Source organism: Monodon monoceros, unplaced genomic scaffold (genome assembly GCF_005190385.1).
Source record: "Monodon monoceros isolate NGI ecotype Baffin Bay Population unplaced genomic scaffold, NGI_Narwhal_1 Super_Scaffold_20, whole genome shotgun sequence".
NCBI classification, from domain to species: domain Eukaryota; kingdom Metazoa; phylum Chordata; class Mammalia; order Artiodactyla; family Monodontidae; genus Monodon; species Monodon monoceros.
Window position 1 is genome coordinate 64217947 of NW_021703777.1, and position 27884 is coordinate 64245830.

The 27884-nt window shown below is 43.0% G+C and overlaps 1 protein-coding gene across 4 annotated transcripts in view; it reads left to right on the forward strand.

Annotated features, from left to right (window-relative positions):
- The window catches only part of LNX1 (ligand of numb-protein X 1), a 140544-nt gene that overhangs the window by 12275 nt on the left and 100385 nt on the right, over window positions 1-27884 (forward strand). For 3 of the 4 annotated variants that reach the window (XM_029235260.1, XM_029235262.1, XM_029235261.1), the window contains exon 2: window positions 4631-5123. In XM_029235260.1, the coding sequence (XP_029091093.1) occupies window positions 4732-5123 (392 nt within the window). In that variant the 5' untranslated portion in view covers window positions 4631-4731. Of the gene's footprint in view, window positions 1-4630; window positions 5124-19930; window positions 20160-27884 lie in introns of those variants that run through there. The other variant, XM_029235263.1, reaches the window with a different exon arrangement.

Here is a 27884-nt window from a genome sequence, read left to right on the forward strand (position 1 = left end):
TGCAGCATGCCAGATGACATGTTTATAGCACCTTTCCAAAGTGGAGTATATGGATTATTCTGACTACATCAGATAACCATTTTCTATAAAGGCAGTGTGCATTTAAAGGAAACTTAGTGGGACAGTAGCCACCAGGGACCCCATTGTTCTGATAGGTTATCTCATACAAATTTTTTTCTACTTCTAAATAGGCTATATCCCAAAGGCTGTTCTTTTGTGTGTGTGCTTTTTTATCATCCAGTTTTATTGAGATATAATTGACATACAGTACTGTATAAAGTATACAGCATTATAATTTGACATACATACATCATGAAATGATTACCACAGTAAGTTTAGTGAACATTCATCATCTCATATAGATATAAAATAAAGGAAAAAATTGTTTTCCTTGTGATGAGAATTCTTAGGATTTACTCTCTTTAATATATAACGTATGGCAGTGTTGACTTTATTAATCATGTTGTACATTACATCCCTAGTGCGTATTTATCCTATAACTGGAAATTTGTATCTTTTGACCACCTTGACCCACCCCCCCTTCCCCCCACTCTGGTAACCATAAATCTGATCTCTTTTTCTCTGAATTCGTTTGTTTGTTGAAGTATGATTGACCTACAGCACCATGTTAGTTCCTGGTACACTGCATAGTGACTTGATATTTCTAGACATTACAAGATGTTCACCACGATAATCCAGTTATGATATGTCACCATATGAAGATACTACACATTATTATTGACTATATTATTTCACCCCCTGACTCCTTCATTTTGTAGCTGGAAGTTTATACCTCTTAATCTCCCTCCTGAAGCCTGTTCTTAAGGATATTAAGTCTTCAGTCTATTGAATTTTCCAGCTCAGGCGACAGTGTACCTATGACCTCTAACGACCCTCTTGGCTGGGGATGGTGCTGATTCACCTTTGCTATGAAATGTATCTTTGTTGACAAGCCACAAACGTTTAGAATTTGAAAGTTAGGTAGAAAAAGTTCTGGACAGATTTCAGGCAAGATAAACCAGTGGGAAAGGAAGCAGCGATTAAGGACAAACAGAAATGGAGATTTTGTTATTTTCCCTGGCACTTCCTGGCGTGACATTGGTGGACTACACATCTCTATAAAAGTCCCCTCGGGTATCTCTTCCACCCCCACATAAGAGGAGAAGGAGAAAAAAATGGTTCCTAAGTCACAAGAGCATTGTATCAAGGCAGAATAAGAGTTCCACCCCAAACCACACACCCAAGGAGGCAATCTACTTCCTGCTCTTTTTCACTCCAAACTGCAAAAAAGCCACCCTGCAGCTCTCGTGCCTTACCCCAGCCAGGATCAGGGTGCTGACAGCTGACACATTGACTGATGCTGTTGGATAGGCCCTCTCGCTCACTTTTAGGGGAGAAAAGAGTTTACCTTTTAAGCCTTAATGATTTTTGATAATTTCCTCTCAGTTCATCAGTAAGGCACATATATGTCTCAAAACATGATACATCATACATGCTTATAAGATGTAAACTGGAAATAAGAAACGTCAGGTAAATTATATGAATCATATTTTTTTAAAGTCTACCTAGTTCTTTCTTTAGAGCCCAAACTGTCAGCCAGTGCTCTTTTAATCTGTGTCTATTCATATAGGCTTTATTTACTCTAAAGCGAAGTTGAAAAACATATACAGCAGTGTTTACATTAATATTATGTGAAGAATCTGGTTTTCTCATAGGGACGATTGCTAGGGACTTCAAATTGGTCTCAGATAAAAAAAAAAGAAAACAAAAACAAATTAGCGTTGGAGCTAAAACCTGCCGTTTTTGCTCGCCCCAATTCACTCATCCTGTGTCAGGCATTTTAACACTCAGTAAAGTCAAAGAATCTTTTTATTCAGAGATCTTGGGAAAACCCATCTGCGATGTGGCCCAAAGAGATTTTTCACCTTCTAATTTCCTGGGGCTCTTTTATTTAGTTAGTTACATTTTGGGATTCTCACTGGTCATAATCAAAAAAAGATGCTGGGAGAAAAGTGGCAAAATGGTGAAGAGCAGTAAGGAGTCAGGAGCCCTTGCTGGTTTGTTTCTTTTCTTGTGCAACTGACAAGTTACTTACCTACTGCACCTCAGTTTCCTCATCTGTTAAATTAAAAACAAAACAAAATCCCTGGGGATTTGTAAGGATTAAATAACATAATATATATAAGGCCCCAGCATAGTGCTTGGCACATGGTGCCTGGCATACTCAAAAAGCTGTTATAAAGAAAAAAAAAAAAGGTTTTCCCAAAAGCCAACCACCCCAAAATAAAACACCTCCACTTTATTAGCACAGCTACATAGAACTCTATTTCTGAAAGGGATTTCATAGTATCTAGTCTGATGGTTTGCCTTTTTTTTTTTTTTTTTTTTTAACTTAAGCCACGGTGCTTTGAACCAAATATTATGAGGAATCTAACGTGTGAAATAAAAGTGGAGCTGGGTCTGGGTGGAGTGGAAAAGTGGACACAGCCCACCATCCCCCTTCCGTTCCCTGGAAGACCCTGAGGCAACTGACACCCCTTCCAGAGCAGAGTGAAAACCAAAGCTCTGGTCCAACTCCACCTTTTCACCAACAAGGGAATGGCCTAGAAATGGGACGTTGTTTTTCCACTTGTCCTACCAGAGCTATCACCTGCATTCCTAGCAGTCTCCAGTACTGCACAACAAGAAAGAACATGTGGGAGTATTTGACCCAACTCTTCCAGGTCTAAATATCTAGAGCTTTAGTTCAAAATATGTGAACTTCTTTTCCTATAGCAGGTGATAACCTTTGGGTGGCCCATTTCCATTTTCATGTTTATTTTTCAACCGTTTTTCATGCCACTTAAAGCATTTCCTGTGTGGTTCCAGTACCTTCTATCAGCCTTGACGACAAAGAGCAGCTGTGTAGGTTTCCATGAAATTTGTCTAGAAACAACTTCACCCCCTCCTGCACCCTCTACCTTAGCTGCCTGTGGTCTCTTTTGATGCTAACTAAAATGCTATGATTTCTAAATGTTTCACATTCAGGGTACTTTACTTCTACCTCTTGACCAGAGCGTTCTTCAAGCCATATTACTGCAGCACAGAAATGTAAACACGAAGCTGACTCAGTGAAAGGTTGAAGTCAATGTATTTTCTTTTGGAGATAAGGCTATGTTTGTACAAACAACCTCGGACTTTATTTGAAAAGAAAAAGAAAAAACTGCAAGGCAGTTTATGACTGCTGTGCTGTTTCCAAACGTGGCTAGTTTCCTGTTAGGTTATTCATGTGTCCTTATTTTCCTGTGGAAAGCTTAAAGTTATTTTATTTACTTTCAGAAAAGAAGAAAGTTGAGTTGGGGGCTGGGGTATTGCGGGATTCTTTGTTGTCATGAGCGTTGACCCAGAGTCCCCTAGCGCTGACCTCTGTTTGCACTGCTTACCCGGGCTTCTCATTACTGTGTTCATGTCCACCTCCTCCGGACTGGGGACTCCATGAGGGCAGGCATGTCCTTTAAAGCTCTCTTGAAAGTCTCCCCCATAGCCAGCTCATTACCTAGCTCAAGGTTGGCGCTCAAAAAATGTTTTTTGAAAACAGAGATGTTTATGATTATCATTGTTACTCATCTCACATTACTGCAGCTCATTAATAAAAATGACTGAAGGCCAAAAAATATGTTTATTGACTGATCAGGAGACTTCCTAGATGTTAAACAGGCATGTTGAAAACTCCATTTTAAACTCTGATACTAAAGGAAAATACATAGTGTGAGAGTATTCTGCTAGTTTGAAAATATATATATATAATTGAATGAAAGACAACTATGAGAACAAAGCAAAAAGACCCCTTAGAGGAACTATAGCTTTCAGTTTCCAGGCCAACTGAGCTAGACTGGAGACAGAAGGACTTCAGTAACAAATACATGTAAGAATAGTTCATATTTATTGGGCACTTACTATATTCCAGGCATAATTCTAAGAGCTTTATGCCTCATATCTCATTTAATCCTCACAACAACCCTCTGAGGTAGTCTGTTATTATCCCCACTTTACAGACATGGAAACAGAGGCTTAAATCATTGGCGCACAGTGGTGGTGGGATTGGCCCAGGCAGTGTGGCTCCAGAACCCACTTTACCACTACATGACTGAGTAAATGAAACACATACAGAAGAAAACAATGCTTTCGTCATCGTAAAAATACAACTGCCCAAAGAGCTCTCATTTCTTCTCAGATGATTTAGCTGAAGACTCTGAGGTCCTATATTTTCTGAGTTTTGGAGGAAAGTAGGGAAGACAGATACGAGAAAGCCGTCAGAGCGTTAACTGGTTTTCTTCTTGTCCTGCTCTGACAGAATTTTATAAATCACTGGGCTATTTTATTAACAAATTACATTTCATAGGGTGTATTTCTGGACATTTCCCAGATCTTACCCCAATAATTTTCACTACACCAACATGAGGACGTTAAAGGGAAATATTATTCCTGCTGGGATAACTGAGGCATAAGGAGGCAAGGCTGCTGGCCCCAGGTCATGTCAGTCACCTGAGTGGGCACTCAGCCCTGGCCTTCTGAGTCACGGCGCAGTTCTGTCCCCTGGCAGCACCGCCTCCCATCCATAACCAAGATGAGCAGTCTTGTTCTCTTTTAGGTTTGTGGATGGCTCCTAGAAGATCTTGATTCTCTCCGGAGGATACATCGTTTTCCTGGGTCGGTTTCCTGTCACACTGCCCTGCCCCCTCCCAGTCAACCATGAACCAGCTGGACCCTGCTGAGGACCCAGACGCCATCCCTGCCCCCCCGTGTGTGGTGTGCGGCCAAGCCCACCCCCCTGAGGAAAACCACTTCTACACCTACACGGAAGAAGTGGATGATGACCTCATTTGCCACATCTGCCTGCAAGCCCTGCTGGACCCTCTGGACACTCCCTGCGGACACACCTACTGCACACTCTGCCTCACCAACTTCCTGGTGGAGAAGGACTTCTGCCCTGTGGATCGCAAGCCTGTGATCCTGCAGCACTGCAAGAAATCGAGCATCCTGGTCAACAAGCTCCTCAACAAGCTGCTGGTGACCTGCCCGTTCACAGAGCACTGCGCACAGGTCCTGCAGCGCTGCGACCTTGACCATCACTTTCAAATGAGGTAGGGAGGGGCTTCTCCTCAGCCAATCCAGTGAAGCCCCGCCCTCAGGGCGGCCGCTGGAAGGGTGGGGTGTTCCAGGGCCCGGCTGCTTCCCGAGATGCCTGTTTCTCTGCCTTCTGCTTTGCAACCAATGGAAGGAGTCATTCAAAATAAGAAAGGTCTTAGGTATTAATGGCTGTGGTTCAGGGTGAGGAAACAGTAGGTGGTAGAGTTGTGGGGTGTGAGTTGCGTGTGTGCGTTTATAGGACTGGGGTTTTTTGTTAAAATATACATCACATAAAATTTACCATTTTCAGTATACAGTTCAGTGGCATTACGTATATTCATATAGTTCTGCCTCCACCACTACCATCCATCCATCTCCAGAACTCTTTTCATCCTCTAGAACGAAAACTTCATACCCATTAAAACAAACAAACAAACAAACACAAAAAAACTCCCATTCCCTCCTCTCCAGCCGCTAGCAATCGCCATTCTACAATAGTTTCTGTCTCCATGAATTTGACTGCTCTAGGAACCTCATATAAGAAGCATCATTCAACGCCTGTACTTTTGTGATTGGCTTAGTTCATTTGTGTCCATTTGAAATGTGAAAGATACTGGAAAATCTGATGGGCAGCTTTCTCTGAGGCTCCTGATCCCCAAAAAGATTTCCTGGAGGGCATTGCTTACCTTTTTTGTTGTTGTTAAATTTATTTATATTATTTATTTATTTATTTATTGGCTGTGCTGGGTCTTCATTGCTGCATGCGGGTTTTCTTTAGTTGTGGTGAGCAGGGGCTACTCTTTTTTTAAAATTTTCTTTTATTTATTTTTTTATACAGCAGGTTCTTATTAGTCATCCATTTTATACACATCAGGCTATACATGTCAATCCCAATCTCCCAATTCATCAAACCACCACCACGACCACCCCCGCTGCTTCCCCCCCTTGGTTTCCATACATTTGTTCTCTACATCTGTGTCTCAGTTTCTGCCCTGCAAACGGGTTCATCTGTACCATTTTTCCAGATTCCACATATATGCATTAATATGCGATATTTGTTTTTCGCTTTCTGACTTACTTCACTCTGTATGACAGTCTCTAGATTCATCCACGTCTCTACAAATGACCCAATTTCGTTCCTTTTTATGGCTGAGTAATATTCCATTGTATATATGTACCACCTCTTCTTTATCCATTCGTCTGTCGATGGGCATTTAGGTTGCTTCCATGACCTGGCTATTGTAAATAGTGCTGCAATGAACATTGGGATGCATGTGTCTTTTTGAATTGTGGTTTTCTCTGGGTATATGCCCAGTAGTGGGATTGCTAGACCATATGGTAATTCTATTTTTAGTTTTTTAAGGAACCTCCATACTGTTCTCCATAGTAGCTGTATCAATTTACATTCCCACCAACAGTGCAAGAGGGTTCCCTTTTCTCCACACCCTCTCCAGCATTTATTGTTTGTAGATTTTTTGATTATGGCCATTCTGACTGGTGTGAGATGATACCTCATTGTAGTTTTGATTTGCATTTCTCTAATGATTAGTGATGTTGAGCAGCTTTTCATGTGCCTCTTGGCCATCTGTATGTCTTCTTTGGAGAAATGTCTATTTAGGTCTTCTGCCCATTTTTGGATTGGGTGGTTTGTTTTTTTAATATTGAGCTGCATGAGCTGTTTATATATTTTGGAGATTAATCCTATGTCCATTGATTCATTTGCAAATATTTTCTCCCATTCTGAGGGTTGTCTTTTGGTCTTGTTTATGGTTTCCTTTGCTGTGCAAAAGCTTTGAAGTTTCATTGGTTCCATTTGTTTATTTTTGTTCTTATTTCCATTTCTCTAGGAGGTGGGTCAAAAAAGATCTTGCTGTGATTTATGTCAAAGAGTGTTCTTCCTATGTTTTCCTCTAAGAGTTTTATAGTATCTGGTCTTACATTTATGTATTTAATCCATTTTGAGTTTATTTTTGTGTATGGTGTTAGGGAGTGTTCTAATTTCAGTCTTTTACATGTAGCTGTCCAGTTTTCCCAGCACCACTTATTGAAGAGACTGTCTTTTCTCCATTGTATATCCTTGCCTCCTTTGTCATAGATTAGTTGACCATATGTGTGTGAGTTTATCTCTAACCTTTCTATCCTGTTCCATTGATCTATATTTCTGTTTTTGTGCCAGTACCATATTGTCTTGATTACTCCGGCTTTGTAGTGTAGTCTGAAGTCAGGGAGTCTGATACTTCAGTTCTGTTTTCTTCCCTCAAAACTGCTTTGGCTATTCGGGGTCTTTTGTGTCTCCATACAAATTTTAAGACTTTTTGTTCTAGTTCTGTAAAAAATGCCTTTGGTTATTTGATAGGGATTGCATTGAATCTGTAGATTGCTTTGGGTAGTATAGTCATTTTCACAATATTGATTCTTCCAATCCAAGAATGTGCTATATCTCTCCATCTGTTGGTATCATCTTTAATTTCTTTCAACAGTGTCTTATAGTTTTCTGCATACAGGTCTTTTGTCTCCCTAGGTAGGTTTATTCCTAGGTGTTTTATTCTTTTTGTTGCAGTGGTAAATGGGAGTGTTTCCTTAATTTCTCTTTCAGAATTTTCGTCATTAGTGTATAGGAATGCAAGAGATTTCTGTGCGTTAAGTTTGTATCCTGCAACTTTACCAAATTCATTGATTAACTCTAGTAGTTTTCTGGTAGCATCTTTAGGATTCTCTATTTATAGTATCATGTCATCTGCAAACAGTGACAGTTTTACTTCTTCTTTTCCAATGTGTATTCCTTTTATTTCTTTTTCTTCTCTGATTGCCATGGCTAGGACTTCCAAAACTATGTTGAATAATAGTGGCGAGAGTGGACATCCTTGTCTTGTTCCTGATCTTAGAGGAAATGCTTTAATGTTTTCACCATTGAGAATGATGTTTGCTGTGGGTTTGTCGTATATGGCCTTTATTATGTTGAGGTAGGGTCCCTCTATGACCACTTTCTGGAGAGTTTTTATCAGAAATGGGTGTTGAATTTTGTCAAAAGTTTTTCTGCATCTATTGAGTTGAACATATGGTTTTTATTTTTCAGTTTGTTACTGTGGTGTATCACATTGATTGATTTGTGTATATTGAAGAATCCTTGCATCCCTGGGATAAATCCCACTTGATCATGGTGTATGACCATTTTAATGCATCGTTGGATTCTGTTTGCTAGTATTTTGTTGAGGATTTTTGCATCCATATTATCAGTGATTTTGGTCTGTAATTTTCTTTTTTTGTAGTACCTTTGTCTGGTTTTGGTATCAGGGTGATGGTGGCCTCATAGAATTAGTTTGGTAGTGTTCCTTCCTCTGCAATCTTTTGGAAGAGTTTGAGAAGGATGGGTGTTAGCTCTTCTCTAAATGTTTGATAGACTTCACCTGTGAAGCTATCTGGTCCTGGACTTTTGTTTGTTGGAAGATTTTTAATCACACTTTCAATTTCATTACTTGTGTTTGGTCTGTTTATATTTTCTATTTCTTCTTGGTTCAGTCTTGGAAAGTTATACCCTTCGAAGAATTTGTCCATTTCTTCCAGGTTGTCCATTTTATAGGCATAGAGTTGCTTCTAGTAGTCTCTTAGGATGCTTTGTATTTCTACTGTGTCTGTTGAAACTTCTCCTTTTTCATTTCTAATTTTATTGATTTGAGTCCTCTCCCTCTTTTTCTTGATGAGTCTGGCTAATGGTTTATCTTCTCAAAGAACCAGCTTTTAGTTTTATTGACTTTGCTATTGTTTTCTTTGTTTCTATTTCATTTATTTCTGCTCTGATCTTTATGATTTCTTTCCTTCTGCTAACTTTGGGTTTTGTTTGTTCTTCTTTCTCTAGTTCCTTTAGGTGTAAGGTTAGATTGTTTATTTGAGATTTTTCTTGTTTCTTGAGGTAGGATTGTATAGCTGTAAACTTCCCTCTTAGAACTGCTTTTGCTGTATCCCATAGGCTTTGGATTGTCGTCTTTTCATTATCATTTGTCTCTAGGTATTTTTTTATTTCCTCTTTGATTTCTTCAGTGATCTCTTGGTTATTTAGTAACATTGTTTAGCCTCCATGTGTTTGTGTTTTTTACGTTTTTTTCCCTGTAATTGATTTCTAATCTCATAGCGTTGTGGTCAGAAAAGATGCTTGACATGATTTCAATTTTCTTAAGTTTACCGAGGCTTGACTTGTGACCCAAGATGTGATCTATCCTGGAGAATGTTCTGTGCGCACTTGAGAAGAAAGTGTAATCTGCTGTTTTTGGGTGGCATGTCCTATAAATATGAATTAAATCTATCTGGTCTATTGTGTCACTTAAAGCTTGTCTTTCCTTATTAATTTTCTGTTTGGATGATCTGTCCATTGGTGTAAGTGAGCTGTGAAAGTCCCCCAGTAGTATTGTGTTACTGTCGATTTCCTCTTTTATAGCTGTTAGCAGTTGCCTTATGTATTGAGGTGCTCCTATGTTGGGTGCATATATATTTATAATTGTTATATCTTCTTCTTGGATTGATCCCTTGATCATTATGTAGTGTCTTTCTTTGTCTCTTGTAACATTCTTTATTTTAAAGTCTATTTTATCTGATATGAGTATTGCTACTCCAGCTTTCTTTTGATTACCATTTGCATGGAATATCTTTTTCCATCCCCTCACTTTCAGTCTGAATGTGTCCCTAGGTCTGAAGTGGGTCTCTTGTAGACAGCATATATATGGGTCTTGTTTTTGTATCCATTCAGCGAGCCTGTGTCGTTTGTTTGGAGCATTTAATCCATTCACATTTAAGGTAATTATCGATATATATGTTCCTATTACCCTTTTCTTAATTGTTTTGGGTTTGTTTTTGTAGGTCCTTTTCTTCTCTTGTGTTACCCACTTAGAGAAGTTCCTTTAGCATTTGTTGTAGAGCTGGTTTTGTGGTGCTGAATTCTCTTAGCTTTTGCTTGTCTGTAAAGCTTTTGATTTCTCCATCGAATCTGAATGAGATCCTTGCCGGGTAGAGTAATCTTGGTTGTAGGTTCTTCCCTTTCATCTCTTTAAGTATATCATGCCACTCCCTTCTGGCTTGTAGAGTTTCTGCTGAGAAATCAGCTGTTAACCTTATGGGAGTTCCCATGTATGTTATTTGTCTTTTTTCCCTTGCTGCTTTCAATAATTTTTCATTGTCTTTAATTTTTGCCAGTTTGATTACTATGTGTCTTGGCCTGTTTCTCCTTGGGTTTATCCTGTATGGGACTCTCTGCACTTCCTGGACTTGAGTGGCTATTTCCTTTGCCATGTTAGGGAACTTTTCAAGTATAATCTCTTCAAATATTTTCTCAGCTCCTTTCTCTCTCTCTTCTCCTTCTGGGACTCCTATAATGCAAATATTGTTGTGTTTAATGCTGTCCCAGAAGTCTTTTAGGCTGTCTTCATTTCTTTTCATTCTTTTTTCTTTATTCTGTTCCGCAGCAGTGAATTCCACCATTCTGTCTTCCAGGTCACTTATCCGTTCTTCTGTCTCAGTTATTCTGCTATTGATTCCTTCTAGTGTAGTTTTCATTTCAGTTATTGTGTTGTTCATCTCTGTTTGTTTGTTCTTTAATTCTTCTAGATCTTTGTTAAACATTTCTTGCATCTTCTCAATCTTTGCCTCCATTTTTTTCCCAAAGTACTGGATCATCTTCACTATCGTTATTCTGAATTCTTTTTCTGGAAGGTTTCCTATCTCCACTTCATTTAGGTTTTATTCTGGGGTTTTATCTTGTTCCTTCATCTGGTACATACCCCTCTGCCTTTTCATCTTGTCTATCTTTCTGTGAATGTGGTTTTTGTTCCACAGGCTGCAGGATTGTAGTTCTTCTTCCTTCTGCTGTCTGCCCCGAGTGGAGGCACTCTTCGTTGCGGTGCGCGGGCTTCTTATTGCAGTGGCTTCTCTTGCTTTGGAACATGGGCTGTAGGCATGTGGACTTCAGTAGTTGTGGCACGTGGGTCAGTAGTTGTGGCTCGTGGGCTCTAGACCCCAGGCTCAGTAGTTGTGGTGCACAGGCATAGTTGCTCCACGGCATGTGGGATCCTCCTGGACCAGGGCTCAAACCTGTGGCCCCTGCATTGGCAGGCGGATTCTTAACCACTGCACCAGGTAAGTCTGCTTATCTTTTTTTTGGCAGTACGCGGGCCTCTCACTGTTGTGGCCTCTGCTGTTACGGAGCACAGGCTCCGGACGCACAGGCTCAGCGACCATGGCTCATGGGCCTAGCCGCTCCACGGCACGTGGGATCTTCCTGGACCGGGGCACGAACCCGCGTCCCCTGCATCGGCAGGCAGACTCTCAACCACTGCGCCCCCAGGGAAGCCCTGCTTATCTTCTTATGTAAGGAAAAAATGTCTCCCACTTTGGCCCATGATTATTAGAATTTTCTCTGTATGAGAACTGGAGACATCCAACTCTCCTTTGAGGAGATGTGAGGTATTTTCAACTAAGTTTTTAAAAGGAGAAATTTGGAAACCTTTTGTCCTTCAAGCGATTTGTTCTGCAAATTTTTCAGCCAAGGTACACACACTGGTGGTAGAACACTGGTCTGACCGCTCCTGCTGGTGGCCAACATCACCCACTCCACCTATCCGCCTCTTACTTCGTCCACTCACATTCTCATGGTCCTGAATGTTCCTCGTGTGGACGGCCCAGGGGCACCCCGGGTCTTGGGTATAGTAGTTACTCTCTTAGATCATTTAAGGTGCTTAATAAAGCGTGAACAATAATACCACAGTTATTTTGTAAGAGGAAATTTGGAGGCTGGTATTTATCTTGGTTCCTGTTGTAACAAGGGCAAGAGGCAGGTGCAGGTGTTTTTTTTAAAGGTCACATTCCTTAAGTCATGAATCTGAGTCTTTGTCTTTGGGCACACACAGAATCTCTAACATGGAAGTTTGCGTCCAAAGCAATGGCCTGGGTGTAATGCTTCACACATGTTTTCCATATAATTACGTCAGTGAATTCACTTTTCTCCCCTAAGATGTTGCACCAAATGCATCTATCTCAGGTTTCTGGGCTGCCTCTGACCCTCTGTGATTGTTGGTGTGTAAACTAGGATGTGGCTCTTCTCTGATTGCCCAGAAGGCAGTGTGGCCAGAGGAGAAGGGGTAAGGGAGTCTATGTGTGACCTTTGCTGCAAGTTTTACCCAGGTAAGAGAGGCATTGTCTGGAGGGGGAGTTGGTCTGGGGTCAGAGGTTAGATGCAGACAGATGCTGATGGGGGACCAGAGCCAAGACTGAGGTCACACTGGGTAGGGGAAGTGAGGAGATGAGGAAGAGAAAGGCTCTGGTAGACCTCCCTCCCACCTTCCTGTGTTCCCGACGTTTGCCGTCTATATATTTGTTTTGGGAGGTGTATTTGTTTCCTATTGCTGTTCTAACAAATGATCACAAACTTTGTGTCTTAAAACAGTGCAAGTGTGTTATCTTCCAGTTCTGAGGATTCAAAGTCCAACACGGGTCTCACTAACATCAAGGTGTTAGGAGATTAGTTCCTTTTGGCTCTAGAGGAGAATCCCTTTCCTTATGGCCTCCAGCTTCCAGAGGCCACCTGCGTTCCTTGGCCTGTGGCCTCTTTCTCCATCTTCAAAGCCAACAGCGTAAAATCTCTCTCTCTCTTCTCCCACCTTTCCCTTCTTTCTCTCTGTCTCTCTCCTCTCCTTCCATCACCACATCTCTTTCTATGACTCTAATCCTCCTGCCTTTCTTGTATAAGGACACTGGGATCCAGTCAGTGAATCCACCTGGATAATTCAGGCTCCTTTCCTCATCTCAAGATTTAACTTAGGGCTTCCTTGTTGGCGCAGTGGTTGAGAGTCCGCCTGCCGATGCAGGGGACACGGGTTCGTGGCCCGGTCCGGGAAGATCCCACATGCCGCGGAGCCATTGGGCCCGTGAGCCATGGCCGCAGGGCCTGCGCATCCGGAGCCTGTGCTCTGCAATGGGTAGAGGCCACAACAGTGAGAGGCCCGTGTACCGCAAAAAAAAAAAAAAAAAAATTAACTTAGTCACATCAGCAAATCCCTTTTGCCCTGTGAGGTAACACACTCACACGTTCTGAGGACGAGTAGGTGGACATCTTTGGGGCGGATGGTGGTCATTATTCTGCCCACCGCTGGAGTTTCGCAGGGGGAAGCGTAGAGAGGAGAGAGACAAGGAAAGAAATAGGAGCACTCTCTGGAGAGAAAGTGGAAACACAGCAGTCCTTCCTCAGCCCCTGATCAAGAACTGATTTGGGGCCAAGAATATCCCTAAAAATTGGGATAAGATAGCACCTGGATCTGAGAGCAAGGCCGGAACAGGAGTGGTGCAGGGGAAGGGCTGGGAAGAGGCAGTGTGGCGGGGGGCACTCTGGGGTACAGAAGAGAGATGACACAAGTGCACCTCAGCTGCCCAGAGTGGGAATTTCGTTCCCCTGCCCACGCAGGCCGTGTGACCCACACACCTCAAGGAAGCCTGGGGAAAAGACCTACTGAACACTCAGCTGATAACGAGATGCACATGTGAAAGACAACGGTGAGGAAAGAACCCAAAGCTAGTTGAAATCATCTCTCTGAGCTGCGGCCTCAGAGTTCTTCACAGGCCCCCTCAGCACCCTCGATGATGAGGAAACTCTCATGGAAGGGAGGTGTTGGGCCCCATGCTTGCTGTGAGTCTCTCCACACTTGGGCTTCCTAAGTAGGTTGAAACCGATATTTCCAAAAATATGTTATATTTGGGCTTCCCTGGTGACACAGTGGTTGGGAGTCCGCCTGCCGATGCAGGGGGTACGGGTTCGTGCCCCGGTCCGGGAAGATCCCACGTGCCGCGGAGCGGCTGGGCCCGTGAGCCATGGCCGCAGGGCCTGCGCATCCAGAGCCTGTGCTCCGCAACGGGAGAGGCCACAGCAGTGAGAGGCCCACGTACCGCAAAAAAAATTAAAAAAAAAAAAAAATATATATATATGTTATATTTGTTAGTCATCAAATGCTTAATATACACTTCCTTCCCTCAGGCTTCCTGAGCATTAGCCAGGATTCAGAATTTGGAGCTAATCCAGAGCCTGACTCTAGAGCCCTCTTGGGCCTTGGGCCTGTGACTGGGCCGGTAGACTACCTCTTCCTCCCCTTAGAAGAGAGGTTAGATTAAGTAGTTACTTAATACAAAAGTAATTAAGTAGTTACTTAGTTACCTCTGGAGTCCCTTAAACTAGGAAAACTCAGAGGTTACCAGAAGGCAAGTGTTTGCCTTACATTCCTATATGACGCCTCCAGGCTGGTGGCTGCTTGTGTGTGAGTGTGGTCATATGTTTGTACTAGAAGACAGATTTATTTATCATTTTTGCATTCTTGGTTTCAGTATTTAAAATGTAATGAGTTAAAAAAAATATTCTTTTGGACTTCCCTGGTGGTCCGGTGGTTAAGACTCTGGGCTTCCTCTGAAGAGGACATGGGTTTGATCCCCGATCAGAGAATTAAGATCCCGCATGCAATGCGGTGCAGCTAAAAAAAAAAAAAAAAAAAAAAAATTCTTTGGCTGATGGCACTTTGATGAATATAAACTAGGCAGGCTGAGAATCGACCTAGAATGGAGAACTTCACTGTAATTCTGGTTGAGAACCACTGAGAGACTGATGTGGACCCACACACGCCCTTCCAGGGGGTCCTAGAGAGCTAACAGTTCAGGGCTTCATGAGAAACTCCGCATGTAGGTTTCTCCACCTGTACAATGGGTATTTATGTCAGTTGGCTCCTTGAATACTAAGCTCTTGCAGAAATGAATCACATTTAGAATGTTTCCATTGTCCCTTTAGAAAAGAACATGTGTTCGAGAACTGTTTTCCCAAGGTCTCTGTTCATGGCCTGTCCATAGGATCACGCTAATAATGACAGTAGACTTGAGCCAGGGATGCTGGCTGTTTTTCTGCAGAATTCATGTCATTTGTAAACATTGTTATCCTACTACTTCAGACCCTGGGTTGAATGTAAATCCTGAAGTCAAACGTGTAGGACCAACTGTGAGCGTGCATGGCTGGCTGGACCAGCAATGACGTGGACAACTATTTCTGACTTCAGACTAGAGGGTTCTTCTGTGAAAGCAGATCTGAGCGTGTGAGCTAATGTTTGGAATTTTCTGGATAATTCTGTTGACTTCTGCCCTCTTAGATGCTAGCAGACTCCTCCTGTCACATGGGTCTACTCTAAAGAACGCCCACGAGGGCGATGGGCTTGTTGAGTCAAATGGCAGCCTCCCCAACCAAGGGACGTTGGCAGTGGACATGGTGAGGGCAAAATAGAGGGTCAGTTCAATGCATCTCTCTTGACCCAGACCAACAGTGAGAGGGCACGTGGAGGCGAAGCTTTTCCTTCCTTGATCCTGAGTGGGAGTTATCTTAGCCTCAAGGCTACAGCTTTATGCAGTGTCCTCATTTATATATGATGCATATATAATATTTATCAAGGATCCACAACAGGCCAGGCCCAGAATGAAAAAAAAGTCCATATAAGCCATGATTTCTGCCTCCGAGAAAATGACCTTTGAAAGGTAAAAGAGAGAATTTGAAAACACATACACATTGAATTATTTCATGGGACAAGTCACGTTGCTCTTGAGTTTCTGTCTCATGGAAGATAATAAAAATGGGAGATAGTGAAGTTGACCCTCCTTCAGCATTTACTGGCACGAATAAAGAGCTCATTGTTCAGTGTTTTGAAAACATCCCTGAATGAAAACGTGATGGCATTAGCACACCTGACTGAAGGTTCTCTAGGGTTATTTTCTTGATTAACTTTAAGCCCAATGTCCTGGAAGTTTCTTCCCCAAAGGCCTACCCTGGAACCTCTCCTGACCTTTTCTTCTATCAGGGGCCCTTTTCTGGAGTGTGTTCCATAAACACAGGCTCAGCTAGCTGCGTACAGGGCAGGGAAGATTTTACTGCCAGAGTGAAGGTCTGGGGAGTATTACCCTACGGAAAGGTGGGCAGGTGACAAATCTTGTTGGCCGTTTCAGCCTGGGTCAACATCTCCACCTAACTGTGTTTGACATACATCCTTCATGTGACTTTCTAACCCTGAACTCAATTTTCTCCTGGCCCTACCTGGCTGAGGGCTGCTCTTTTAGCTCTCCTGGGCACAAAAGAGATGGGGCAATGCCTTTGCGTTACTGTCTGAGAGAACCATTGAGTGTCCATCAGATTATGCTCCAAGCAATTCTTTAAAGAAACCACAGGCTCCTGGGCACTTATTTCCAGAAATCTTCCTTACCTTTTTCCTTTCTTCCTGGACATTTTATTATCCATCCATATACATGCTCAATCTCTGCCATCACTCTCATAAAGTATGAAGTCCTTTTTTGCTAATTTGCCTCTGATCAAGAAAGATTGGTCCAAAAAATGGTCTCTTTAACTGAGTTGAATTCTCTTTCATTCAACAAATATTTATTGAGCATCTACTGCATTCTAGGCACTGTGGTGAGGATACAATAGAGAACAGGACCAGTAGAACTCCTGCCCTCAACGAATTCCCTGTCTAGTGAAGAGAAAAGAGACAGGAAAACAGGAGGTGATTGGTGATGGGTGATGTCTGAGCTGACATTTAAGGATAAATAGGACTCAGGCAGGCAGAGCCTGGGCCCAATGATTGGGGTTAGGACTGTTTACTAGCAAGGAAGCTACACAGCAATCCATGAGCATTTGAAGGTAGGATTTTATTTGCAAAAGATTGTATTAGGTAGGATTACATCTGATGGCAGGTAATAAAAAATTCAGGTTATATTGTTCTAACTATGTAAAAGTTTTCCTGTTCTCATTTAACACAAAGTCAGGGGCTAGGAAGCCCACAACTAGTATGATGTTGCCATGATGCCGTCAGGAATCCAGGCTCCTGATTTTCGATTAGCATTCATCCTCAAGTTTGTCACCTCGTGGCCGCAAGATGGCTGTTCAAAATCCGTCATCACATCCAAGTTCCATGCGGAAAGAACCAGGCAGGAAGGGCAAAATGCAATGTACAGAGTGAGACTCCCTCCTTTAAAGAGCTTTCTGGGATGCCTAACCCAGTCATTTCTTCTTATACCTCATTGGCTAGTATCATGTTACATGGCTGCCTATCTATAGGAGAGGCGAAGTGCATCACCACCACGAGCAAAACCTGGGTGCTGTTAAAAGGAAGAAGAGGAAATTAGATATCGGATAAGAAACCAGCAGTTTCTGCAAGAGCGACAGTAGCAACAACAAAAAACAATACCTTCATTTTTATATTGCATCATATCCATTAATGCATCTTATCCTACGGAAATACAAGGAGGTGAAAGGCAGACATCCTTCTTTTCTCACAAAGACTTGGAGAAGCAATCTGACCTTACCAAGGTTATCAGAAATACAATCCAGTACACTCTGAAGCCCACAGCATGTGTTATACATGATGTTGCTTATGAGTTATGCTCTATACAGTAGATCTTGGACATTCAAGAAGAGATGTCCCAGGACTCTGAAACTATATATTCAGGAAAAGACTGTAACATGCCACATCCCTAATAGAGCAGGAGGAAAGAAAGGTCAGGACCAGAATAGCAAAGCCTCTTGGAAATAGATGCTGAGCTAGCTGCCAGCTAGGCTCATCCACTATTACTAGTGGCTGTTAATAACAGCATTTATAACAGTAGCTAACACTCATTGAGTCCTTTGTTCTTACAGGCATTATCTCATTCCACCTTCGTAACAACACTGTGAGTTAAGCATACTGTCATTGTCTTTCCTCTACAGAGGAGGATATGGAAGTTCAGAGAGGTTAAGCAACATGCCCAGTGTCACACAGCTCATTCGTGGCAGAGCTAAGGTTCAGACTCAAGCCTGTTTGACTACAGCATCTAAATTCCAAACCTAATTTCCTTTTTACGGCTCTTCACTGGATCTGACTCACTCGTGCATACCAGACAAAGAGAATGGAATTCAAATTAGGACCTCAAAAAATTATAAATTAATAGATGCCATGCTTTCTCAAGGTTTTTTTTATCTCAGATCTAAAGTTTCGGAGTTAAATCTGTACATTCTCAGGGTCTACCGTAGTTAACTCTTTCAGCCCTGCCTTGGGTGAATGCAGATCTCTGATGCCAAATTCCCTCTGACTACACTGTTTATTGCACTTGGTCTCATCCCGGAGATTTTTGTCTGGTCTTCTTCCTGTGAAGTGGAGTTTGCTGTAATTGCTTGGTTGTCATTAATGTAACTATCCCTTTGAGCCATTTCTTTTTTTTTTTTTTATCTTTATTGGACTATAATTGCTTTACAATGGTGTGTTAGTTTCTGCTTTATAACAAAGTGACTCAGTTATACATATACATATGTTCCCATATCTCTTCCCTCTTGCGTCTCCCTCCCTCCCACCCTCCCTACGCCACCCCTCTAGGTGGTCACAAAGCACTGAGCTGATCTCCCTGTGCTATGCGGCTGCTTCCCACTAGCTATCTATTTTACGTTTGGTAGTGTATATATGTCCATGCCACTGTCTCACTTTGTCACAACTCACCCTTCCCCCTCCCCATATCCTCAAGTCCATTCTCTAGTAGGTCTGTGTCTTTATTCCCGTCTTACCCCTAGGTTCTTCATGACATTTTCTTTTTTCTTAGATTCCATATATATGTGTTAGCATACGGTATTTGTCTTTCTCTTTCTGACTTACTTCACTCTGTATGACAGACTCTAGGTGCATCCACCTCACTACAAATAACTCAGTTTCGTTTCTTTTTATGGCTGAGTAATATTCCATTGTATATATGTGCCACATCTTCTTTATCCATTCATCCCTTTGAGCCATTTCTATTAAGGTTTAGGCCTTCAGTTAGCAAAATGGATTTTAATGTTCGTAAATATAATATGAGCTAGAAGGAGAGGAGTCTGGGGCTTCTGTGGCATTCCAGAGCTTAGGCATGCAAAGTAGCCCTAGTGTTAAGATAGACAGTACAGTCTAGAATCACAGATCTCAGCGCTGGAAGAGATGTTATGGCCCAGCCTCTACAGAACCAGGTAGGTAAGGCATTATTAGCTCCATTTCAAAGATGAGATGACTGAAGCTCAGAGCTTCAATGAAATGCCCAGAATCCGACAGCTAGTATCAGAGCCTAATTCAGTTATTCAGGGGTTATTCAGAATGAATGGAGTGACTTGTTCTTACAGATGAGGAGCCTATATACACTGTTTGGACAGAACTTTATGTCTCTCTGTCAAGGCTCTTTATTAGTCTCAGAGAGAATGACAGCACCTATTCTGACATAGGGACAGTTTGCAACTTAACAAGGAAACCATCACTTCTCTTGCCTCTGTCAGTGTAGTCAGGACAGCAACAGGTAAAATACCTTAAATGCATATTCTAAATATACGTGTATAGGTGGAGTTGGTTCACTTTAACATTCCTGTGTCACAGTATCCAGAGATTCACATTGAGCTCAGAGCTCCAAGCTGTGTTCCAAAAATGCTGATTTCATCCAGTGTCTTCCTCCAACAAGCTGGAGGACAGCTTCTGAGTATTTGCTTATTCACACGGTGGGCTCTGAATATGCCATGTTCACGCCCTCTTCCAACACAGATTAGCTTCCAGCCCATCTGCTCCCAGCCAGTGATGTAGATGTACCAGCTGCTTCCCAAGAACCAGTCGGCATCCTGTAGGAGGGGCAGGTCCCTTTCCCAGGTCCCTTTCCCTGCTGCCTGCCCTCAGCCTGAGCCCTCTCGCCAACCACGGTGGGTCCCTCTGCTCTCACTTCTCCCCATCTGAGAATCAGAGCACACAGTCCTCTTATGAGCCCATGATTTATCAACACAGCTCCAGCTAAGGGCTCTAAGTCTGATTCTCTATGATCTACTGATTGTGGGAACATGGCAAGGGTTGTTTAAAGGGACTGGGCTGGGCTGGGCCCCTGCAGCTGACAGACAGAAGGTGGCTGGGGAAAAAGCTGCCCTCTAATCGGAAAATGAAGGCGCTTCTGTTGCTGGTCCTGCCTTGGCTCAGCCCTGCCAACTACACTGACAGTGTGGGCGACCTACACTTCCTGTACTCAGAACTGTGAGTCCCCCTCTCACCGTGCCTGCCTGTGTTTGTGTATTGGGTATGGTCGGGGGTGGGACCTGAGTCCGTTTCTTGGCTGGTATGTCGGTTTAGAGGAATAAATTCCACATGCACTGGATGCACTTGGACAAAACACACTGCCGGCAGTTTAAAGCAGCGTGCTTAGCTGTCTGTGACTTAACAAAAAAACCACCATCTTATTGATGCAGTGCTTTCCCAACAAGGCATTTTTTTCCCTGCTTCTGTGCCAACACTGCTTTCTCTTTTTTGGTACTCTGCTTTTTCTCAATGGATGTGTCTTCTCTTCCTTCCATAAATAGAACCAAAGAACAGTTAAGAACAGAGGCTGCATGCACAGATGTGCAGTCTCTATCAGGCATTTCTAGTTATGAGCAGATAGCATCCTTTTTTGAGACAGTCGGTCTCCATACCTGCAAACACAAAGAGTATCAGTACAGGGGCAAGATAGCTCTATAGGTTAAAAAAACTCTACATCCATTTTGTTTTTATTTTTGATAATTTTTATACATGGGAAAGCAGAAAGAACGCTGCAGTGGACACGCATATTCATGTCACCTAGATTTAATGATGAACATTTTGTCACTTTTGCCTCATTTGTTTTATTTCTTTTACAGAAGTGGTTTGGAGTAGATTGCAGTCATCATAACATTTTACCTCTAAATATTTCATTATGCATCTCTAAAAAAGAAAGACATTTTCCACCATGACCTATGTCCATTTTGTAAGGGGAAATGACTCATGTCTCCAACCTTTAGAGTGATATGTTTCTGGTTCTTTTTTGTTAATAAGCTTTGAAAGAGGATTGCAGGCTGATGTGAACAGCTTCTAGCAATCAGGTGAAAGGTGCTGCTGTGTGTGCCTCAGTGTTTGCAGAACTTACAAAAATGTAGTTCTCCTTACTCACCAGACAGGTAAAAATAGCAAGAGTTGGCTTGTGTATAAATCAGAGTCAGTGGGCAAATGAAGAGGACTCTATAAACAGAGTCCAAAGAGCCCAGACTAGAAAAGCTTGACTGGTCGGTTTGTGATAGAGACCCCCACATGTTTAGATATAACCAGTGCCTCTGTTATAGTTAGACAGACTAACCAATTTGCCCAGCACAGTAGATGCTCAATAAATGCTCCATAAGTAGAGAAAAGAATGAATGACCTGGGTCTTTGGAGGCACGTCATTCATTTTGAGGACTCTTCATTTCAGGATTTCCTGGTCCTACCTTATTGGAATGTTACCCCAGTCCACCTTGGATAAGAAGGTTCAAAGAGAAAGTATCTAGCTTAAGCCTGAAAAGTGAGCATCTCCGGGGTGATAATGACATTGTGGAAGCTTTTCTAGAAAAATATACAATGGCAGAATTAATTGGGATGGTGAAAAGGCCCTTTCCTCTCTCTTGATGGATGCCGAAGGTACCTATGAAATCTAGTGCCAAAAAGCATTCCTCCCCACCCTTGTCACTTGCACCCCTCCACCTCCACCCCCAGCCCCCATCTGCTATCCTTGTTAGTTGCTGTATTAGTTTCCTAGGGCTGTTGTAACAAATTACATACACAAAACAACACACATTTATTCTCTCACAGTTCTGGAGGCTAGAAGTTTGAAATCAAGGTGTCAATAGGGCCACACACTGTGAAGGCTGTAAGGGGAGAATCCTTCCTTGCCTCTTCCAGCTTCTGGTGGCTTCAGGCATTCCTCGGCTTGTGGCTGCATCCCTCCAGTCTCTGCCTCCGTCTTCACATGGTCTTCCACTGTGTGTGCTCTCTAATTCTACATCTTCTTCTCTTCTTATAAGGACACTTGTCACTGGATTTAGGGCCCACCTGGATAATCGAGGATGATCTCATCTTGAGAGCCTTAGCTTAATTGCATCTGTAAGACTCTTTATCCAAGTAGGGTCACATTCACAGTTTCTGGGTGGCATATCTCTTGGGGGCCACCATTCAACCCATGACAGGTGCTAATGAGGAGCCTTTCCATTGAGTTACTTTCTGTTTTATAGCCTAATTAAAGGAAGGCTCTTCATACTGGCTTACAGTTTTCTTTTCTGCACATACATGAATCAAAGGCAACTTTTCTGTTGAATAACTGAGCGAACGCAAGCTGCCCATTCTTGCTGAAATGTGAAGCAATCCAGGAAGCGTGACGCCAGAAAATTGCAAAGACCATGTTCCCATACTGATTTGACAGAACTTTCTTGGAAGCTTCCAGTTGCTAGGGATGCTTTATAAGAGAACCCTGCACAGCTGTTACCTGATGCTGCTGGTGATCATGAACTAATTGGTGAATTAATGACACATGGCAGGTACTGTGGCAGGTGCTGGAAGGAATACTGGCAATAAAAAATTAGTCACACTACCCACCCTCTAGGAGCTGAGGATCTAATTGAGAAGACAACATTTATGCAGATAAGAAATATAAACAATGATCCAAGGCATAAGAGGGTAAGTCTTTTAAACAGTAGGGCAGGTAACCGGTTGAGAGGAGGTGGAGATTGTGCATTTCGGTGAAATTGATCAGGGAAAGCTTGGGGAGAAGTTGGGGGTTTGAGTGGGATCTTGAAGTAATTAGGGAGGAATTAGGCAGAGTCAGAACTGGAGGGAGAAAGCAGTTTCAGGCAGGGTCAGTTGCACTGGTAAAAAGGGTTAGGAGTTGGTTAACCCTTTGGTTGGTCAGCAAAGGTTTGGAAAACAACTGAGAGCCGTGAGTGGTACTGTGGGTCTGCTCAGCATTCTCAGAGCGGGGGCCGTCGGGTGATGAGGTGCTACCATAGGCCGCTGGGATCTCGAAGGTGGAGGGGACTCATTGGGAAGCGTGAGAAGCCAGGCTTCCCCCTGCCACCCTCGTCTGAGCTTTGGCATCCGGGCCTTCGGTGAGGCTGGCCCTGTGTCCCAAGCTTCCAGCCGCAGAGCTCCTCCTGGATTTTCCTTTCTCTCTGACACTAAGGCTCTCTCAGGCTGAGTCCTGTTCCCTCAGGGCCCCACTGGAAAACTGGAGCTAATCCAGTAAACGGATTCAAACTTAAGAGGTGGCACCTAGAGGTCTCAAACTCAAATGCCTACAGGAACCAGGCAGGAGTTATCTGAATATGTGACTCATTCGGGTATAAGACCACAGGAAGAGGTGAGGCCTCTGAACAACTGCTGAGAAAATACATATATATATATAATGTCTAAAGGTATTTAAACCCAAAATAAAACAAAAACACCATGTCCAATCCAGCAGATCGCTTCTGCCTGGTTTGGCCTTGAGGGCCAAGAGTTTATGACCCTGGGCAGCTGCTTCTTTAAACATTTCCATGGACACCTGTTGCCATGACCCAGAGGAGAGTGAATTCCATGGAAGAAGCCTAAAACCAGAGTATTTGGTGTAAAGGAGTCCCAGTCAGAGGTTAGGGGACAGGGAGTCTAGGACTGCTCCTGGGGTCTACAAAAAACATGCCATAAGGATCAAGGGCAATGCTTTCTTCTACAAGCCCTCACCCGCCGGACTCCCACAAACTCTTTTTGAACTTCCTAGACCCCCAAGCAAATTTATGAAATAGACTTTGAGTCTCGTGGACCTGAGCATGGATCCAGCCTTCTCATCGTTCTGGGTCTATTTACAGCCTCACGCGTGACAAGACTTACAGGTGAATGAAGTCCTTGGAACAGCGTCGGCTCTGAGGACCCCCCCACAGAACCGAGGGCCTGGTTTGTCTTTTAAAATGCAAATGTTTGGGCTCTAAATCAACTCACTAAAACAAAAATCTTGGCAGGGGAGGGTGCATCCATTTTCATGCTTAAGTTCCCCAGGTGATTCTTATGGAGCCCATCCTATTTTCATTCTTAACAAGCTCCCCAGGTGATTCTTATGGAGCCCATCCTATTTTCATTCTTAACAAGCTCCCCAGGTGATCCTTATGGGCGCTATAATTTAAGAACCTTTAGATCCAGTTCAGATGTCAACTCACTCTGACTTCCCCCCCATGGAAAATCATCTCTGTGCGTCTCCTCTGCTGTGTTTCACCAGCAGCGTTCCTGTCTGTCTCCTCTGCCTGGTGAGTCCTTAGAAGGAGAGCTTTTTGAGAGGTGTTAATTTCTGTACACCCAGCTTCTGCGCGGTGTAAGCTTAAGTTGAACTAAATGAAATGGATTTGCTTCATGTCTTGGCTAATTCCTTGGCAAGCTGGCCTTATCTCAGGTTTTGCAGAAAGCAGCACCGGGCGTGAATAACTGAGATGGCTGCTTCTGTGCTCAGTGATCTCCCATGGCTTTTGTAACGTTTGTTTAAATATTTTGTTTAGCAAAAATCCCAGGGAAAAACCTTAGAGTTTGGTGGGGTGGTGAGATGCATTTTATGGTCCAGCCCCTACTCTCAAGAGCCATTTACAGAAAATTGAAAGTTTTGTCATCTTTCCCTAGCCTTTCACATTTCTAGCTCCTACAGCCCCTGAAAAGACTTCTTACTTTGTGTCCTATTTTGGTAGATGCTGTGTTCATGCCCATGGTGTAAAGTTTGAGTGAGTTCTGAGTAGGCATACAGTAAGTTGGAGCCCTGTTTCTCAAAGTAGGTAACTGTCCTTTGTTTTAGAGATGAAGGTATCGATAAGACAGCTAGGTGTGGTCGCTGGGGGATGAGAGGTCCCTGAAACTGGTGCTATTGCTGTAGCTGTGTGGCTTCTCAGAAAGCCAGGGCATGCTGGCTCTCTTTCTAGCTTACAGTCAAATATTCTTGGTTGGGAACCGGCATCACTACGAACAGTATCCATGCCCGTATCTGGAGACAAAAATTACACTCTCTCCCCTGACTCCTGTAGAGATAGTAGCTCTAAAGAGGGAAGGTTTATTCCCCCTAGAGTTTTGTGCTCAGGAAATTAAAATGAACAACTCCAGTTTTGCAACTTGAATCATTTAAGGTTGTGGAAAAATGTCTCCCGGAGAAACTGCTAAGTGCAGCAGGAGTTATGAGGCAGCCCTGTGTGTGTCGTTCCTGGGACACATGTCTCGGGTCCAAGGAGCCCAACCACCCATAGCCTCTCTGGCAGAACTTCCTTGAATCAGCCTGTAAAACACACCTCTGACAAATTCCACTGTCTTTGTTGTGGTTCACGGGCCAAAAAGAGCCTTAAATCACACCCAGCTGGGCATTCTGGGCTTTCAAATGAGGAGATGGTTTGCCCTGGTCCGACTTCTCCATTTCCCCTCCGCTAGGTAAAGGCCATGCAACAGCACTGGCCTCCTCCCTGCTGGCTTCAGCTAGACTTGGCCATGAACTACACGGTCTGGGGAGGCATCTTTTTTTTTTTTTTTTTGTGGTACGCGGAGCTCTCACTGTTGGCGGCCTCTGCCGTTGCGGAGCACAGGCCCCGGACGCGCAGGCTCAGCGGCCATGGCTCACGGGCCCAGCCACTCCGCGGCATGTGGGATCTTCCCGGACCGGGGCACAAATCCATGTCCCCTGCATCGGCAGGCGGACTCCCAACCACTGCGCCACCACGGAAGCCCGGCAGGCATCTTTTTTTAAGGGCACAAGGCATATCTAGATTGTTGCTGTTGGATTCTTTCTTGTGTGAATGAGTTGGAAGAGGGTTGAGGGAGAGGATTGCAGTGGGATGACCTCAGCATCCTTTTCCTCCCCACTTCATTTGCACTGTGTTAACGACTCCCAACACTTTCCAAGTTTAAACCAATAGGGCGAATTCTATGGGTTTGCCAGGAAACGCTTTCCAAGTTGAGTCTCAAAGAAATTGTTTCTTTTTCATCAAAATTGAAAAGGGGAAAAAAAACTGCTGATCTCTGGATTTTTCTCATCGTATGTTTTGAGAATCTGAAGATGAGTTTAGATTAGGACTTAGAAGGAAGGAGAGAGAGTTTACAGAGGAAATGGAGTGAGGTGGAGAAATCCTACTCCAATGGAGAGGAGCAAAGCCAGGGCCCATCTGGGTTCAGTGACTCTCAATGTCTTTCAAAGCGTGGCAGCTCCACACATGTCTAATAGGGCATTTTTCCTTAAATCTACAACTTGTGTATTTGGAAGGAAATTGAAGCTGCATGTTCCTGATTTATTTACACTTCACTCATCAAAATGGTGCTTTGTAATGATTCTTTGTCCAAAGAGCATAGTGATCCTGTTTAATGGTCTTATTTTTCTCCTTGAGAATTAGCAAGCTCTCTTTTGTCAGCAGAAACGCAGCACCAGTCCCAAACCATTTGCTTTCTGGTCTAAAAGGCAAAACCCGAGGGCTTCCAGGTACCACTTCAGTGCTTGGCAAATTGTGTCTTTCTTGGTGTCACCTGATTCCGTCAGGTGGATGAAAGACAGTGGGGATTTTTTTTTTTTATATCAGGCCTCACTGATTACTTCATGTTTGGTGATTTTTTTATTTTATTTTTATGATAAATCTCAGCACAAAAGTAGAGTATAAGGAATCCCCATGTACCCTAATACCCACCTCCAGTAATTAACAATTCATGGATATCTGTTTTCCTCTATATCCTCCTTTGAAGCAAATCTCAAGCATCATACTTCATCTGCTAATACGAAACGTTTTAGTATTTACCTCTAAAGGATAAAGATTCTTGAGAAATGTAACCATAACACTAATATCACACCAAAACAACCGTAATTCCTTAATATCGAATATGCAGCCAGTTCAAATTTTCCCTTTTGCCTCATAACTTTTTATAGTTTGTTTGAATCGTGAGCTAAATAAACTTTACACATTAAAGCTGGTTGCCATATCGCAAGTCCTCCTCCCTTCCCCCTCCAGACCCCATGGAAACAAAGGTGTTCTTGAGGTAAATTCTGAGGAATATAACTTTGGAAAACTCCCAATACTGGGTGAGTAGCTGAAAAAGAAAAATACAGCAATTATTTTAATTTCCTATCAAATTGAAGGAAATGTAAGGAAGACACGGTCCAAAGCACTGAACAATTTAACCAAGATGGGTGTTTTTGATGACCTTGTCACCCAGAAGCTTTAAGAGAGGGAACTTAAAGAGGATGGGGAAATATCTTTTCCCTAAGGTGATAATCTCCCAATTTTTTTCATCACAGACCCGTATCAGTAAATTTGTTCATATGCCTGTCATACGTATGAGTATTTATAAATTATGCACATGTACTGTATTATATCCATTATAAGACATACAAAAATATTGTTAAAGGATCAGGAAATTCTACATAAGAGTTCTGTTACAGTCTCCCCACATTCCTCACGGGTGTCATCACTTTGGAGACCACCGTGGAGGAACAGGCTCTCCGGACTGGTTGGCATCAGAACACAACCCCTTCATTAAAGTAAACAGGAAACTTCCCACTGCCAGTCTGTGGGATTGGCCTTGGAAGGGCAGGAAATGGCCTTTATCTGCAAGCCAACGAAAACTTGCAGGCGAGAGAATCAGACATCTTTTCTCCTAGTTATTTTCCCTCTTCTTGACCATCGTTCCTTCTTTTGCCTGGCCCATGTGGACCCCGCTCTCTTCCAGCTTCCTCTACCCCGAACTGCACCTGCTTTCATAAACCCCAAGAGTGGGTCCAGGGGAGGCTCCAGGGTTATGAAAACTGAAGCATTTATTTTTTTAAATTTTATTTTATTTATTTATTTATACAGCAGGTTCTTATTAGTTATCTATTTTATACATATTAGTGTACATATGTCAGTCCCAGTCTCCCAATTCATCCCACCACCACCACCCACCCCGCTTTCCCCCTCTTGGTGTTCATAC